Raw genomic sequence first — 13,105 nt, forward strand, 5'->3', positions numbered from 1 at the left:
CGAAACTGTCATTTTTATATTGTGCTTATCACACTTCCTTTACTTATGCCATGAATGATGGAGAAGGAGGTTGTCCGTCTTAGACAGCATGTATCCAGAATGGTAAGAGGAGAATTCTATTGCCCTTGACATTTATCAGGCTTAGTGCAGAAAGGCAGCTTTATAGTATATACAGGTTTGTCAGAAATAAAGGAAAAAAACCCCCAGGTTTTCTGACCTGAAGTTCTTAGAATTGCATAGCACCTTGCAGTGACTCTACAGGAAGGTCTGATCTGACGCCGTCTAGTCTTAGCTATAGACAGGATTCTCTTAAATCAGTTTTGGAGCTGGCAATAAACTACTCAGCTATTTTTTCATCATTAGGATTTCTCCCTCATTATGAAACATGAATGAGTTGTTTATGTTTTCTTGCCTATTTGTGTTGTTTCCAATTTCTCCAGGACGATCAGTGAGTACATTTACAGGGATTCTGCTTGGAGACACCATCCAGCCTTCTCTTCCTCACAAACTGAACACATTCTAAAAAAAATCTGATGACCCTGCAGTCTTCTCTGTCTTCAGGTTGCTCTCTGTGATGGGAAAAACAAACAAATAAACCAGCTGTAGAATCTAAACTTCAGCTATAACCATGGTTACAAACTTTACTACCGGGATATACTTATGATCTGCTTCAAAGGAGGGAGGCTTTTTCACTTGTTAAATTTTGGTGGCTATGTATGACTAACTGGTTGGGTGGAAGAGACCACAGGTGAAAGAAAAGAATGTTAACTTAAAATTTGCTTGATAAGAAAACTAGCAACCCAAACTTTCTTATGTCAGGAGATCTGGGCTAATACCTTGTCGTTGTCAAATTTTTAAGACCCTTAACTCGTTATTCATGCTAAGTAAACGATTTTGTGGGAAATTATTTGATACCTGTGGTTGGAATTGGGAATTGTCACTTTCTTTGTATTTTCCATGTTTTCTTTTCATGTACGTGAATTTTCCTCAGTTTTTTCCTCTGTGGAGACAGTTGCCTTCATTATTTGGTGTGACATCTGCATAGGGGTCAAATTAAAATGATCAACTCCTAGCTTAAAATGAACACCTCTGGGAAAGATAAAAATAGTGTTTGTTTCTCATGTATGAAGGAGGAAATTCAACTTAGGCCAACTGCCTAAACTACTAGATACTATCTCTGAGGTAGTATCAACAGTATAACAATATAAATTGCACCTCATTCAAGGAGTAGGAAGTCTTATAGATCAAATATGTAATCTTGGAGAGCCACAAGTAAGCCTTGGGAGATAGGAAGGATTAGCGAAATAGAATGCATGTCTTCTTTTGTGTGCAGTGGACCAAAGCAATGCTTTTACCTAGTCCACTTCTCTGTTTCCAACAATTGCTAAGGCTAGCTTATTTAAAGAAAGGTAAACTGAAACCTTCTGATAGATAAATACAAGATAATTAATATCTTGTCTCTCCCTGGTAGTAAGAAAGAGACTTATCCTTTTAAATCTCTGTTCTGGTATAGTTGCATCTATTTTTTACCCTAATCTATTGTAGTTCCTGATATTTTTGTTGTACTAATATATATCCAATCTCTCTTTGAATCATTTCATTCATTTTCTTAATAACATTTTTTGGCGATTTACAAGCAAATTAAACAAAAATATACTTCATTTTTTTGTTTCTGGATTTGAGAATTTCAACATTTTTTTCTTTGAAAGTCTCGCAAAACTTGTCTTATGGGGAAAAAAGAAAAAATTCTCCTCTTGCCTTTCCTAGATTTGTTTTTTTTTTTTTTAATTTCGTGTGCTTTTAGCATGTTCCCTCTTACTTAGATGCTATCTAGCACTGAAAAATAAACAAAAGAACACAATCAGCCCCTCCCACCTCCCTATGTTTTCAAAGTACTTGTGGAAAAGTTTTTATCTCTGTATATCTCTCTATCCCTCTTGGGGAAGGGATGAGATTGGAAGGGAAGAATACTCTCCAGTCCTCCATCTTGAAGGTAGGAAAGAATGAAGGCTTCCTTGGGCCTAAGGAAGATTGTTGGTAAGCGTATTATCCTTTAGCGCATTATTTAGTGAATTCAGCTTGGAGAGAGAATTTCTTCCTCCAAAATTGATTCTGTATTTTATTTACTGATACTTAAATGTAAAATAAAAACCAATGTTCTAATGGTTAAATTTAGATGGTTAAATAATGCCAGTTAGCAGAAAAGTGTAAGAGTAATTCAGGTTCTTTATTTTGCAGCTAAATAAGTTGCAAGATCTTCATCCCTTGCCTAAGATAATTTTAGAATACCGGCAGGTGAGCTGTGCTTTTTTACATTTCGTCGTTTCACGGAAGCAAAGATCAGCAAGAAATAACATTTCACAGCTAAGTGAAAAAATGTTGACTAGGCTCTTATTTACATTCATTTAAATATTTATTTAAATTTTGATGTTTTAGATATTCTAAAGCATTTCTAAATTTAAAATTTATACTCCTGTTTTGCAATATATTAGATGTAGCTAACAAAACACTCTCTGTTGCAAAAGCAATTGGAAAACTTTGCAGTTAAATTTGTCTAGTGCTATAAAACACTCTCAAAATCTCTCTTTTCTAGCTCAGAAGAAATACATTGAAGAAAGTGAAGTTGATGACTAGTTATGTTGTTTTTCAGGTGACAAGAGCTCCATGAAAATCCAGAGCAACCCATTTAGTCTGCTCTTTTGCCTAATGTTTCGTTTTTCAGTAGATGCGCTTCCAAGATAAAAAACAAAAAGTGGGGCTTTTTGCGGCTTTTTTTGTGTCATTCATTGAAAATTATAAATTCTGATAGTTCATTTGCTAGTATCTGCTTACACCTGGCTTTAGAGTATAACCAAACCTAACTTACGTTAGTAGGTCAAGCTACTAGTGAATATACATGCATTATTTTTGAAGGTAAAACAGTTTGTATGCTTTTTTTTAAAAAGAAAAAATTAATAGGCATTTGAAGAACAATATCTTTAATTTGAAAATCGCTTATATTTATGAATAAGAATTTGTCTTTTTTGTATTACATTTATGTGATTTAGGTTCATAAGATAAAATCAGCCTATGTGGATGGACTACTAACTTGCATGAAAAAGGTAAAAATGCAGAACATAGCCTGCAAAATGTGATGTCTTCAAAGAAGACTTTCCTCCTGAGCTCATGATATGAAATAATTGCTGCATTTAGTTTAAGAAATTTTGTGTATCGAAAATGCTAAAATATTTCTTGTTGGCATTGCAGTCCTGCTTGCAGTGAGTTTTCATTACTAATATTTGTATTTATTAAACTTTAGAGAAACATATCCTTTTACATCCATCTCTCTCTCTCTCTCTCTCTCTCTCTTTTTTTTAACTTTACTTGATTTAAAGGGATTTATTTCCTCTACATGGAATCAGACAGGAACTGTGACTGGCAGACTTTCAGCCAAACATCCGGTGAGTCTTTTAGAAGATTTACATTTTACTTTGAATTTAAAAATAATGTTATTTACATAAAATATTCCATGTTTTTAACTCATTAAATGTTTGATTCTGGTTTTTTTCTAACAATTGCAATGTTATATGTAAATGGAAGACTGAAAAAGTGTATTGAACAGGTGCTTCATTCTAGAACATTTGATTTTATGAATATTTTCCATTGTCTCTAGATCAGAGTTTAATATCCGTTTCCAGAAGTTTACCTAAAGCAGGGGGATATAACTGTGAGCCATGCAAACTCTAGATCTCTGCTAAATATATATATATATATATATATATATATTTTTTTTTTTTTTTTATGATTAATGTCTGGTCTATATGAACTGCTCCCTGTAAAGGGTTCGTGATCCCTGGAAGCTACCAGGAACAGGAGCAAGTCCAAAACCTCATTTCTTCTGGAGTTCAGCTTCATGCTTCATAGCAGGCAAGGGCTGTTGCTTTAGTAGTCTGCCAGCTGCTTATATGGCCATGGGAATTAGGCTCTTTGTGCTTCCCCTGTGGCTTTGGCTATAATGGTGTGTTTGTGACTGGAATGTCTTTTGTTTTGAGTTTCTGGACGGCTAAAAACTTTGGGTGTTTCCAGTGTGGCCCTTAGAAGTACATAGGTGCATGTATTTTATTGTAACATTTTGCTTAGATTTTATGGAGTGTACTGCTCTTTGTAGGGACTGGTGAGGCTTTTGCATTTCATTTCTTTTGGAGCCAATAGCTGTGCAGATGAGCAGGCCTTCTCCCCTGGTACCAGGACAGGACTGCAGTGTGCCCCATGGGCTCAAGTATCAGAGGTGTAGGAGGGAGAAGAGCAGTAGAAAAACAGTGACTACTTACCTGGGGAAATTTTCTGTTTGGTTTAATCACGACCTTCCATGACAAAGAGCTGACCTCTAGCCCTGTGGCAGCCTCAGAGATGCAGAAGTGGAACTTGGCTCGTGAAGTCTTGTGGGAATTGGAGAGGCTGCTTTCCTGTTAACCTGTGCCTAAAAGTACAGGCACACGTTCTTAACCATGCAGCTTTGGGTACTGCTTATCAATCTGTACAGATACTAGCCTTGAGTTTCATGGGTACAAACGGCATTGGAAGTTTTCTGCACTCTCAGGTGCAAGATCTTGATTTCCTGCAGCACCATTTAGGAGTAGAGGAGTTAGAAATAACCGTTCAGTTGTGACTACTCAGTGTGGGAGGACTCATGAGGCTCCCTGCAAGTCATTGCTAATATGGTAGGTTTCGGAGTGCTGGCAAAAACCTGTCCTGAGACGTTCTTGTGTCACACTACTGGTGACAACTCCCCTCTTACCTACCTCGACAGCTGAGGATTCATTTACATCTTCCTACCTTCATGGTGTATATTGGCATACCATTTGTCATCAAAAAATTTGTAGGAAGTGATCATGCTTCGTGCTGAGTAAAAAACACTGTGATTCTGAATAAACAATGAAACTGAGCAATGTTATTACTGTTCCCACTTCTTATGTACCCAGACTGGTGGGGGGAAGTGACAGGAGGGAACAGAAAAGTAGATCATGAAGGTTACAGTTTCCTAAATGGTCTAATCTGATGTACAGATGTTACAAGTCAGAGCTGAACAGACAGCCATCTTCAGGAACTGCATACACTGGAAGGTGGCTTTTGGCCTCTCATGCTATAAACAGCATGAACCCTGCATTTCTGAAAGGTTGTTTTTCTCCAAAGTAATGCTGCTACAGTTAGGATCCAGAGTTACTAAAGCTGAATTTTTATTATAATACATTGGCATGGCAATTTTGTGTGAAATGTTTATTGCAGCACCTATGCCATCTGTTTCTGAACAGGGCTAGTTTATTGATATGTAAGACATAACTGCAATGCGCAGTCACTTTACTAAGAGGTGAGGGGTTGGGAGATTCTTGCCAAAATCATAAAAATATTGTAGGTATTTCTGCGGTCACTATGATGTTATGTCAAATTTTGTGTGAGTATTTGTTTAGGTAGTTTAACAGTGTTTTAAAATTCTTTAAAGAGTGATTAAAGCAAAAGATAAGTGTAAAACGGATAAAGCGAGAATTCAAATAGGGAAAAAAGCATTCCATTTGCAGCCCTGGTAGTGGGAGATGGGGTTCCAAACAAAGGTTTCTTTTTTAATATATTTTTTTTGTTTTATAAAGATAATGGATCTATCTGTCCTCTTTCCTTAGAGACCTTAAACAGGGTCCAGGAAGGATTTAAACTCTTAGGTTTAAGGGAAAGGTTTAAGGGGAAATGACCAGGCATAAAGCACAGAGCAGGATTTCTTTTTCATTCTATGATCTCCTTCCAGACAAATCCACATCTGATGTATGGATGATGTATATTTTTGGCCTTAAGTGGGTTACTCTCAATAGTTAAGCTTGTTCACATGAATTTTTATGACTTTTGTTGCATCAAAAGTTGTTGCAGCAACTTAGAAGGCTTTTTTTTTTTTTTGAGAACTTTACAGTTATTTTCCACCTAAACGTTGATTTTAGTTTAACTGCGTACTCTGATGCTGCATAATTAATACATTTTTCAAAAATAACAAAAAATGGTATATAATATTACATTCATAAAGATTTAATTTCTGTTTTCCAAACCTGCTTTAAAATATCACTCTCCAGCTTCTCACCTTTTAAAGTAAAAATAAGTCACGACAGAGGTGGAGAAGTGTAAAGCCAATTAAGACAAAGCCTCTTTTAGAATGAAAAGAGAATCTTAACTTTAGAGATAAAGATTACTTATAACTGTGTTGTATAATTCGGTTTAATATGTAAACTTCTGTACTAGAATCAGATATTCTGTATTATGGCTTTTTCCCCACAGGGTTCTGCAGCAGAGAGAACTGAAATGTTACTAATGAATTTACACTTTTGTACTTCAGAAGATGTTTGTGTCATTAATCTAGAAAGCATAGACGGGTAGGCTTCAAGGGGCATATCCTTTCTTTTAGTGACAAAAAGGCATACTAGTGGTAACTAAACTGATTTACCTTCTCAGGCCAGATGAAAAAAATAAAAGCACTCCTATTTGTTAGTAGGAAAATGGTTTTTACCAGCTTGCCCAAAAAGGTCGAGAAATAAAATAATTGAACATATCAATCAGAAAAGCAGATTAGCCTTTACTTTAATTTGGAAAGCAGGAGTGCCGCTAGAGAAACTAGCTAGAGTATAGTTGAATATTCACATGCTCAAAGAAATACCAGAAGAAACCTGATATATTGAATGTTGAATACATCTCAATCTCTCCGGCAGATACAAGTAGTATCTTCTAACATTGTATGCATGATAGAGATTTGCGTGCCTGTTTATTAGAAAATGTGTGTTACTCTCAGTATTTGGAATATGAATAATTGTCCATCTCATTTCAGTTCTAATAGAAGAGACAAAATCTCTTGAAGTAAAGACTGTCCTGTATAACTACTATCAAAAATGAGTCTATTCAGTCAATTAATTTAGCTAATCAGTGTGTGTAGAAGTCTCTGTTCAAACTGTAGGCATCTTCTGGAGTGAATGGACTAATTCCTTCCGAGTTAAAACTCAGAATGTAGCTTTGGGCTGGTTTATCCTGTGATTTATGGCTGGTATGAATAAGATGCTGCCTATTTGCCTTCCTCTGCCTGACCTCAGTGTTCTGATAATACTATCCCAGCAGGATTAGCATACCCATCCTTAGCATACCCACACAGAAGCATACCAACCAAAGTGGACTGTCAGAATCATGCTATCGGAACTTGAAGTTGACAGAACGTGGCAGCTTGCACATTTGAGGCATTTTGTCCCAGGCCTTGTTAAGGCTACAGGCTGAGCTGTGATATACCAGCACTTTTTTGAGACACTTCCTAGTCTCTAATCACAGATATTTAGATTCCAGCACGTACAGAATGTTCCACAAGGTATTTCAAATTTGTACAGCAGCTCGCTGCTGCTGAAAGGTGTCCTGCTTCCCCTGTCCGTTTCCTTCACAGCTCTTAGAAGAGTCTGACAGGTTTCAGAGCTGATGCAAGGTAAGGAGCCAGACACTGTCTCTGAGAGCAGAGATGTGGTGAGATCTCCTTTTTTGGCAGAAATGACCTAATGCCTTGGTTGCTTGTAAAACTGCACTGTTTTTTTTAAAATTTGTTTTCATGTGCTATCTTACTGAGGTGAATCATGACATGAAATGGACAGACAGTGCTACTGCATGGTTCTTACGTTTATATTGATCTTACTTGATTGTATTTTCTATAATTTTTTTGAACTGTGTTTATTGGAAAACACTGGGTCTACTGACAAGTCAGTCAGACGTATTCCAGGATCATTTGAAATGTCCGGTCAAAAATCTTCTTTATTATCATCTAAGTTAACGAAAGCTTTTTTAGGTAAGCATGCTCTGACATAGGCTTCCCCAAAATCATACATTTTTAAGATAATCTTAACGTGATGAGAAAGTGAACTTTTTTTGCCTATGCATTTTCTTGGTCCTTTTCATTAAAGCAATTCATTGTGGTTTTTTCTAGTCTATACAAACAACATGTTACTCAGATGTGTTGATATGTTCATAGAGAAAGTCAGAGCATGCATGCTGTTTATTGTGGTCAGTCTGTCTTCTTTGAGTATCTTGTGCATTCAGAACATGTTTTTCTTTTTTACAGTGTTTCTTTTTAATATATTTCTTGCAATACTATTCAGTCACATACTGATTATAAATGCACTAATACCACTAAAATAGTATCTCATTTTGTGTATATTCAGACTTTTGCTGGTTTTACAATCTCTTGTATTGTTACTTTATTTTTAGAGGTATATTTTAGCAAAATTTTTGGCATTTGTAAAGAAGCTGTATTTACCACACTGGAGAGACAAATTCCCCGTTTCCTCTCTTTCTTCCTCACTTCTCCCAGTGTTTTGTTTTGTGATATAGTGAAATTTCACTTATAAGTGCATGAGTGAGTATGTTGACAAGACTTTAGTTCAATTGCTGCTGTTACAAATTTACATTACGTCAACATTGCAGTAGGTTTGTATAACACGTTCATATAACATATTTGTGAATCTTATGGTGAATTTAGTGTATCCAATGCATAGACTGCATTTTATAGCACAGTATTTTCCATTTAGGTCAGTAAAGCTTGGAGCATCATCTGAGCTGTAATTCTATAGTGATAGGAGGAGTTCAATCATGTAGATAACCTCTCTTCTATTTAAGATTGTCTTTGTATGTATAATTATGTTTTGTGTAGTATTTAAGGAAAGAAAGATAATGTGAAGTCGATATAAAACTGCTTCTACACAGAAATCAGCATCAAAAATGCTTGCATAATACAGCATAGCTATGGAGTCTGTCATTATTTCTTCTACAAACTAAACATCAGCACAGAAATGTAAAGAGCAATTAAAATTAACAGCTGAAAAATGAAAGCTTCTATACAGCTCTGGGTAATACGAGCTAAAGTATTTTTAGCACATTATGCAATATTCACTGTGGAGGCTGAATTCCTCCTTCTCTCTCCTTTAGTTGCTGACAAAAAGCTCCTCAGAGAAGCTTAGACCTCTAGAAAACAGAGAAAAAAGTTCCTGTGAAGATCCCCTGTGTTGGAAAGATAATGGCACCGTACACTTCTCTTTGCTACATTAACATTCTAAGATACTACTTTTCAGTACAGCATCTGTAAATTAAATTACCTGCACTTGAGCACCTATTGCGGTTGAGTTGGCTTCATTAAGGTGGTTGGGTGTATGCTGATTCGTTTTGTCCCTGGAGTGGCCTCTGCCAGTCATGCAGAGGTAGAAGGTCTGCAAGTAGAAGCCAAAACTCTGTGCTGATCACCTTTTAGAAATTCATAGTGAAGTATAGTTGGTGTTACTGCATTTTTTTTCTCTAACATGAATATGACTGGAGCAAATGGCTAACAAGAAACAAAATTAGCATGATCTTCGGTCAACCGGAGTGGTTTCTAGCTATCTACATGCGTTTCACTGCTTTGCAAATTAGAAGCTTTTTTAGGTGAGGTAATTTTAATGCTATCTATAATCACGATCTTTATTCTTCCAGTGTTAGTCCAAACACATTTCAACTCCAGGCTAAGCAGATGTTTCTTATGCTGGAGAATGCCATTTCTTAGTATCCACTGAGATTCTTGTACCTTCTTGCTAAGGAATTTGAGAATTGATAGAGCCCATCTCCTGACTGAGTTCATTTTCATTGTCCTCATTGGTAAGGCAGTTGCTCAAAAAGTGTATCTTCAGCAATATGTAGTAAATCTTCTATCATTTTTATATTATTGGAAATAATCGTATGCCTATTTCTTACAGAAGTTGTCTGTTGGTACCTCTTGTGAGGGGACTGAGTTATTAGAAGTTCTACTTAAAGATTTTTTTTTTTTTTTAATACAAAGTATTCCAGTAGTGGGATTTTTAGAAATGCACTCTTTTAAGTCTCCAGTCATTGAATATTTCCTATATTGTGAGAGGACAATTCAAAAAGTAATCTATTGTCTCACAAGCTCTCAGAAGTGAGTTGTTTTAGCTTGTTCTTCTAGCTGCCAAATTTGTTTTTTGTGAGGAGTATGATAGTTTTGGAATGAGGAGAACTAATAAAATGAGTCCTTCAACAAAAAAAGGAGACTTATTTCTGTAGGAGAAATAGAGCTAGAATTCCCATGGAGAATTCACTGTAATCCTAAGTCTAAAACTAGTGTGTTCAAATTCTGACTGGAGTGAATATTGCAGAAGGTGTAAGGAAACAGTATGCAGATTCTGATGCTGCTTTGAAAATTGAAATCCACCACATTTTGCTACCGCTCTTTGGTCCACCAAGGTCTCATCTTTATTAACAGACACAGCAGGGCCAAGGGCAGGCTCAAGCCCATTCACGTTATTGTGCGTAGTATGTAATTGTTAGCACACACTCTGCTGAGCTAGCACTCTCCAAGACAGCATCTGGGCCTGATTCAAATGATAGAATGTGTCAGAGCCTTTTCCGAAAAGACGATATGGACAAAATAGAATATTTATGAGAAGAGATGTGAGCCATGCTGTGATACATGTCCTAAGGGCTAGAGACCAGAATCTATTCCCTTTTGTTTCTGTTACAGACATTATCTGAGGTACAGGCCTGTTGGTACTGTTCTCATGTCACCATCAAGACTGGTGCTTTGTTTTCCTGTGGGAAGGTTTACAGAATAACACAGGGAAAATGCATGTTTTTTTAGATACTCGGATTTCAGAGAACCTGAATTTCTAGTATTCCATACAAAGCTCAACGCTGTTATACTGCTTACAGTGTCTTTAGCATCAAGTGCTTCTTCAGGGTTGGTGACCAGGACTAGGACCAGCTTGCATGTGCCGTTCCAACTTCAGGCCTCCTGCCCTTACTTCAGCATGGAATCACTGGGTTTGCTGTTAGCAGGGGAGAGCTCCTCTACTCCTCTAATCATTCCTTTACCTCGTCTTCAGGGAGAACTTCAAAGTAGGATGAGTTTAAAAGCAGCTTTAAGTCAAGCAGAAAATGGACACATCCTCGTGTTGTGGCATTCCTTTGCAAGAAGTAGTCTCTTACTCATAGAGTGTTCCAGTGGATTACTTGGGCATCTTCACTGCTGAAATCACCATGTCACCGTATGCCTTCTATCACAAAAAAATTGAATTTCTGCTCCATGCAGGATTATGGTTTTTTTCATTTTATTATTTTGTTTTTCAGCAAGTGAGTTTTCCCTCACTAGCCAAAAATAAATTGTTTTTTTTTTTTTTTCAGAGGTGGTTGAAGCCCAAAGTCCTATTGGATGCTTACCTCTAGAACTGTTTCATCCCACTACTTGGAAAGATAAAACAAGGTTCTGTTCTCTATGCTCTTGCTTGGACAGTTTGTTAGCTGGAAATTTTCTCAGTAAGATTCACTATTTTCAACAAGATTCAATATACCCAACAACAGGAATATCTTGTTTTCAAATCCAGTGCTAGTACAACCCAGAAATTGGCTTCTTGCAGGTTCATAATTGAATTTTTTTTATAATATCAATATTTGTAATATTGATATTTCTAGCCAGCTAAGACCAATTAGCCCTTGCTGATGAAAACTCTTAAAAATATGCTGGTTTTTTTTAGTTGATATAAATCTAACACAGTATTGTATACCATAAGATAAGATTTTTATCACACAAATCACAAAGTAGACTAGAAACATTACTGGTAATCACTGCATCATTAAATGCATGTAGTATAAACAACAGGGGACTGTTACATTTATCAAAGAAACAACAGATTGAATGCAAAGAAGTTAAGCTCCAAAGGTCTCGGCTATGATGCATTATTTTAAAGTTTTCCTGCTATTCTGAAGTACCAGCAAGAACTCAGAAGCACCAGGTAGAATATAAATTTAAACAGAACTTATAAAACTTCTAAAACTGGCTAAAAACATGTAGCTTTTACTGTGCTAGATGTGCCTCAACTCTTTTTTCTTGCCGCTCTTTAAAAATTCTTTAATATAGGATATTTGCTTCTTGTCTGATAGGTGTTTCATATTTTACTGCATCATTAACTTAGAAGTCAAGCAGGAGTAGCTTTCTATGATGTGAAAGATTTTTGTACTTTTTTTGTCTTCAGTCCGTATACTTTATAAAGCTTCAAAAAGAGGAAAGCTGCTTTTACACTCCTGCTCCATTACCTCTTTAAGAGATTCTGACTCTATAGAAGAAACCAAAATGATTTATTACTGAAAAGAGCCACTACAGTTTTATTTTCAGGAGGTACAGACTTTAGTGTGACTTTAAGTTCAACTAACCACAGTTATTGGTTCAGTTCACATCTGTTCTTTTGTACCTTACTTTAGTTACATAAAGTTAGTGTATTTTTTTTAGCATAGTGATATTCCTCTGATGCTCTGAAAGGAATCACAAGATGAAGCTGTGATTTTTCTATTGTTTGAAAAATATATATGTATTAGACAACTTATATTATCTAGAAGTTTCTTTCCTTGTGAGCGAATTGCCTGTATAGTTTGAATACATATTTTTTCTTTGTAGCGTTTTATCACATTCATCATAAACATGAAACATTACTGAATTAGGAATGTACTGTTAAAAGTTCATTTTAAAAAAAATATTGCTTTGCATTTCATATGCTAGCAGCTTTTTTGATTAGCTTCTTTTTTTTTAAACATCTGTCAAGCCTTCATAGTGAATATCTATATTTGAAAGAAGCACAAGCTGAACGTTTTGAAATTAGAATTTTGTGAAGGCTACTTATCATATTCATAAGGACAAAATTTAACTATCTTTAGAATGATTGTGCCATTTACTATGATGAGTCCAAACTTATTTTTCTCAGAGCAGTTTGGCCATCCCTGTTCACTCTGTCTGCTACTTTTTGCTTTGCAGCATGTTCAAAAAGAAAGACTGTTTCTTAGGTTCAAAGCCTATCAGTGAACAAGGAATCAGGACTTAACTGCAGAAGAAAAGGTATTACGATTTCCATCCCACATAGCAAAGCTACAATTAGTTGTGACATACTTATCCTTATGCTTCAGAAGTTCAGTTACTCCAAGTTCAGTTTTAACAACAAATATTTCTTAACATTTTTCTGTTTTTAAATTGTTGTCTTCTGTTGTCATTTTTTACAATCTGAAAATACTTAGTTTTAAGAGACTATGAAGCATGCAT

General features: G+C 35.9%; 1 protein-coding gene across 1 annotated transcript in view; it reads left to right on the forward strand.

Moving 5' to 3' along the window:
• The window catches only part of POLN (DNA polymerase nu), a 121,338-nt gene that overhangs the window by 37,208 nt on the left and 71,025 nt on the right, over positions 1-13,105 (forward strand). Inside the window, exons 13-15 of the mRNA XM_068943556.1 lie at positions 2,239-2,295; positions 3,048-3,101; positions 3,375-3,440. Of these exons, the coding sequence (XP_068799657.1) occupies positions 2,239-2,295; positions 3,048-3,101; positions 3,375-3,440 (177 nt within the window). The remainder of the gene's footprint in view (positions 1-2,238; positions 2,296-3,047; positions 3,102-3,374; positions 3,441-13,105) is intronic.

The sequence above is a fragment of the Struthio camelus genome, chromosome 4 (assembly GCF_040807025.1).
Source record: "Struthio camelus isolate bStrCam1 chromosome 4, bStrCam1.hap1, whole genome shotgun sequence".
Classification (NCBI taxonomy): Eukaryota; Metazoa; Chordata; class Aves; order Struthioniformes; family Struthionidae; genus Struthio; species Struthio camelus.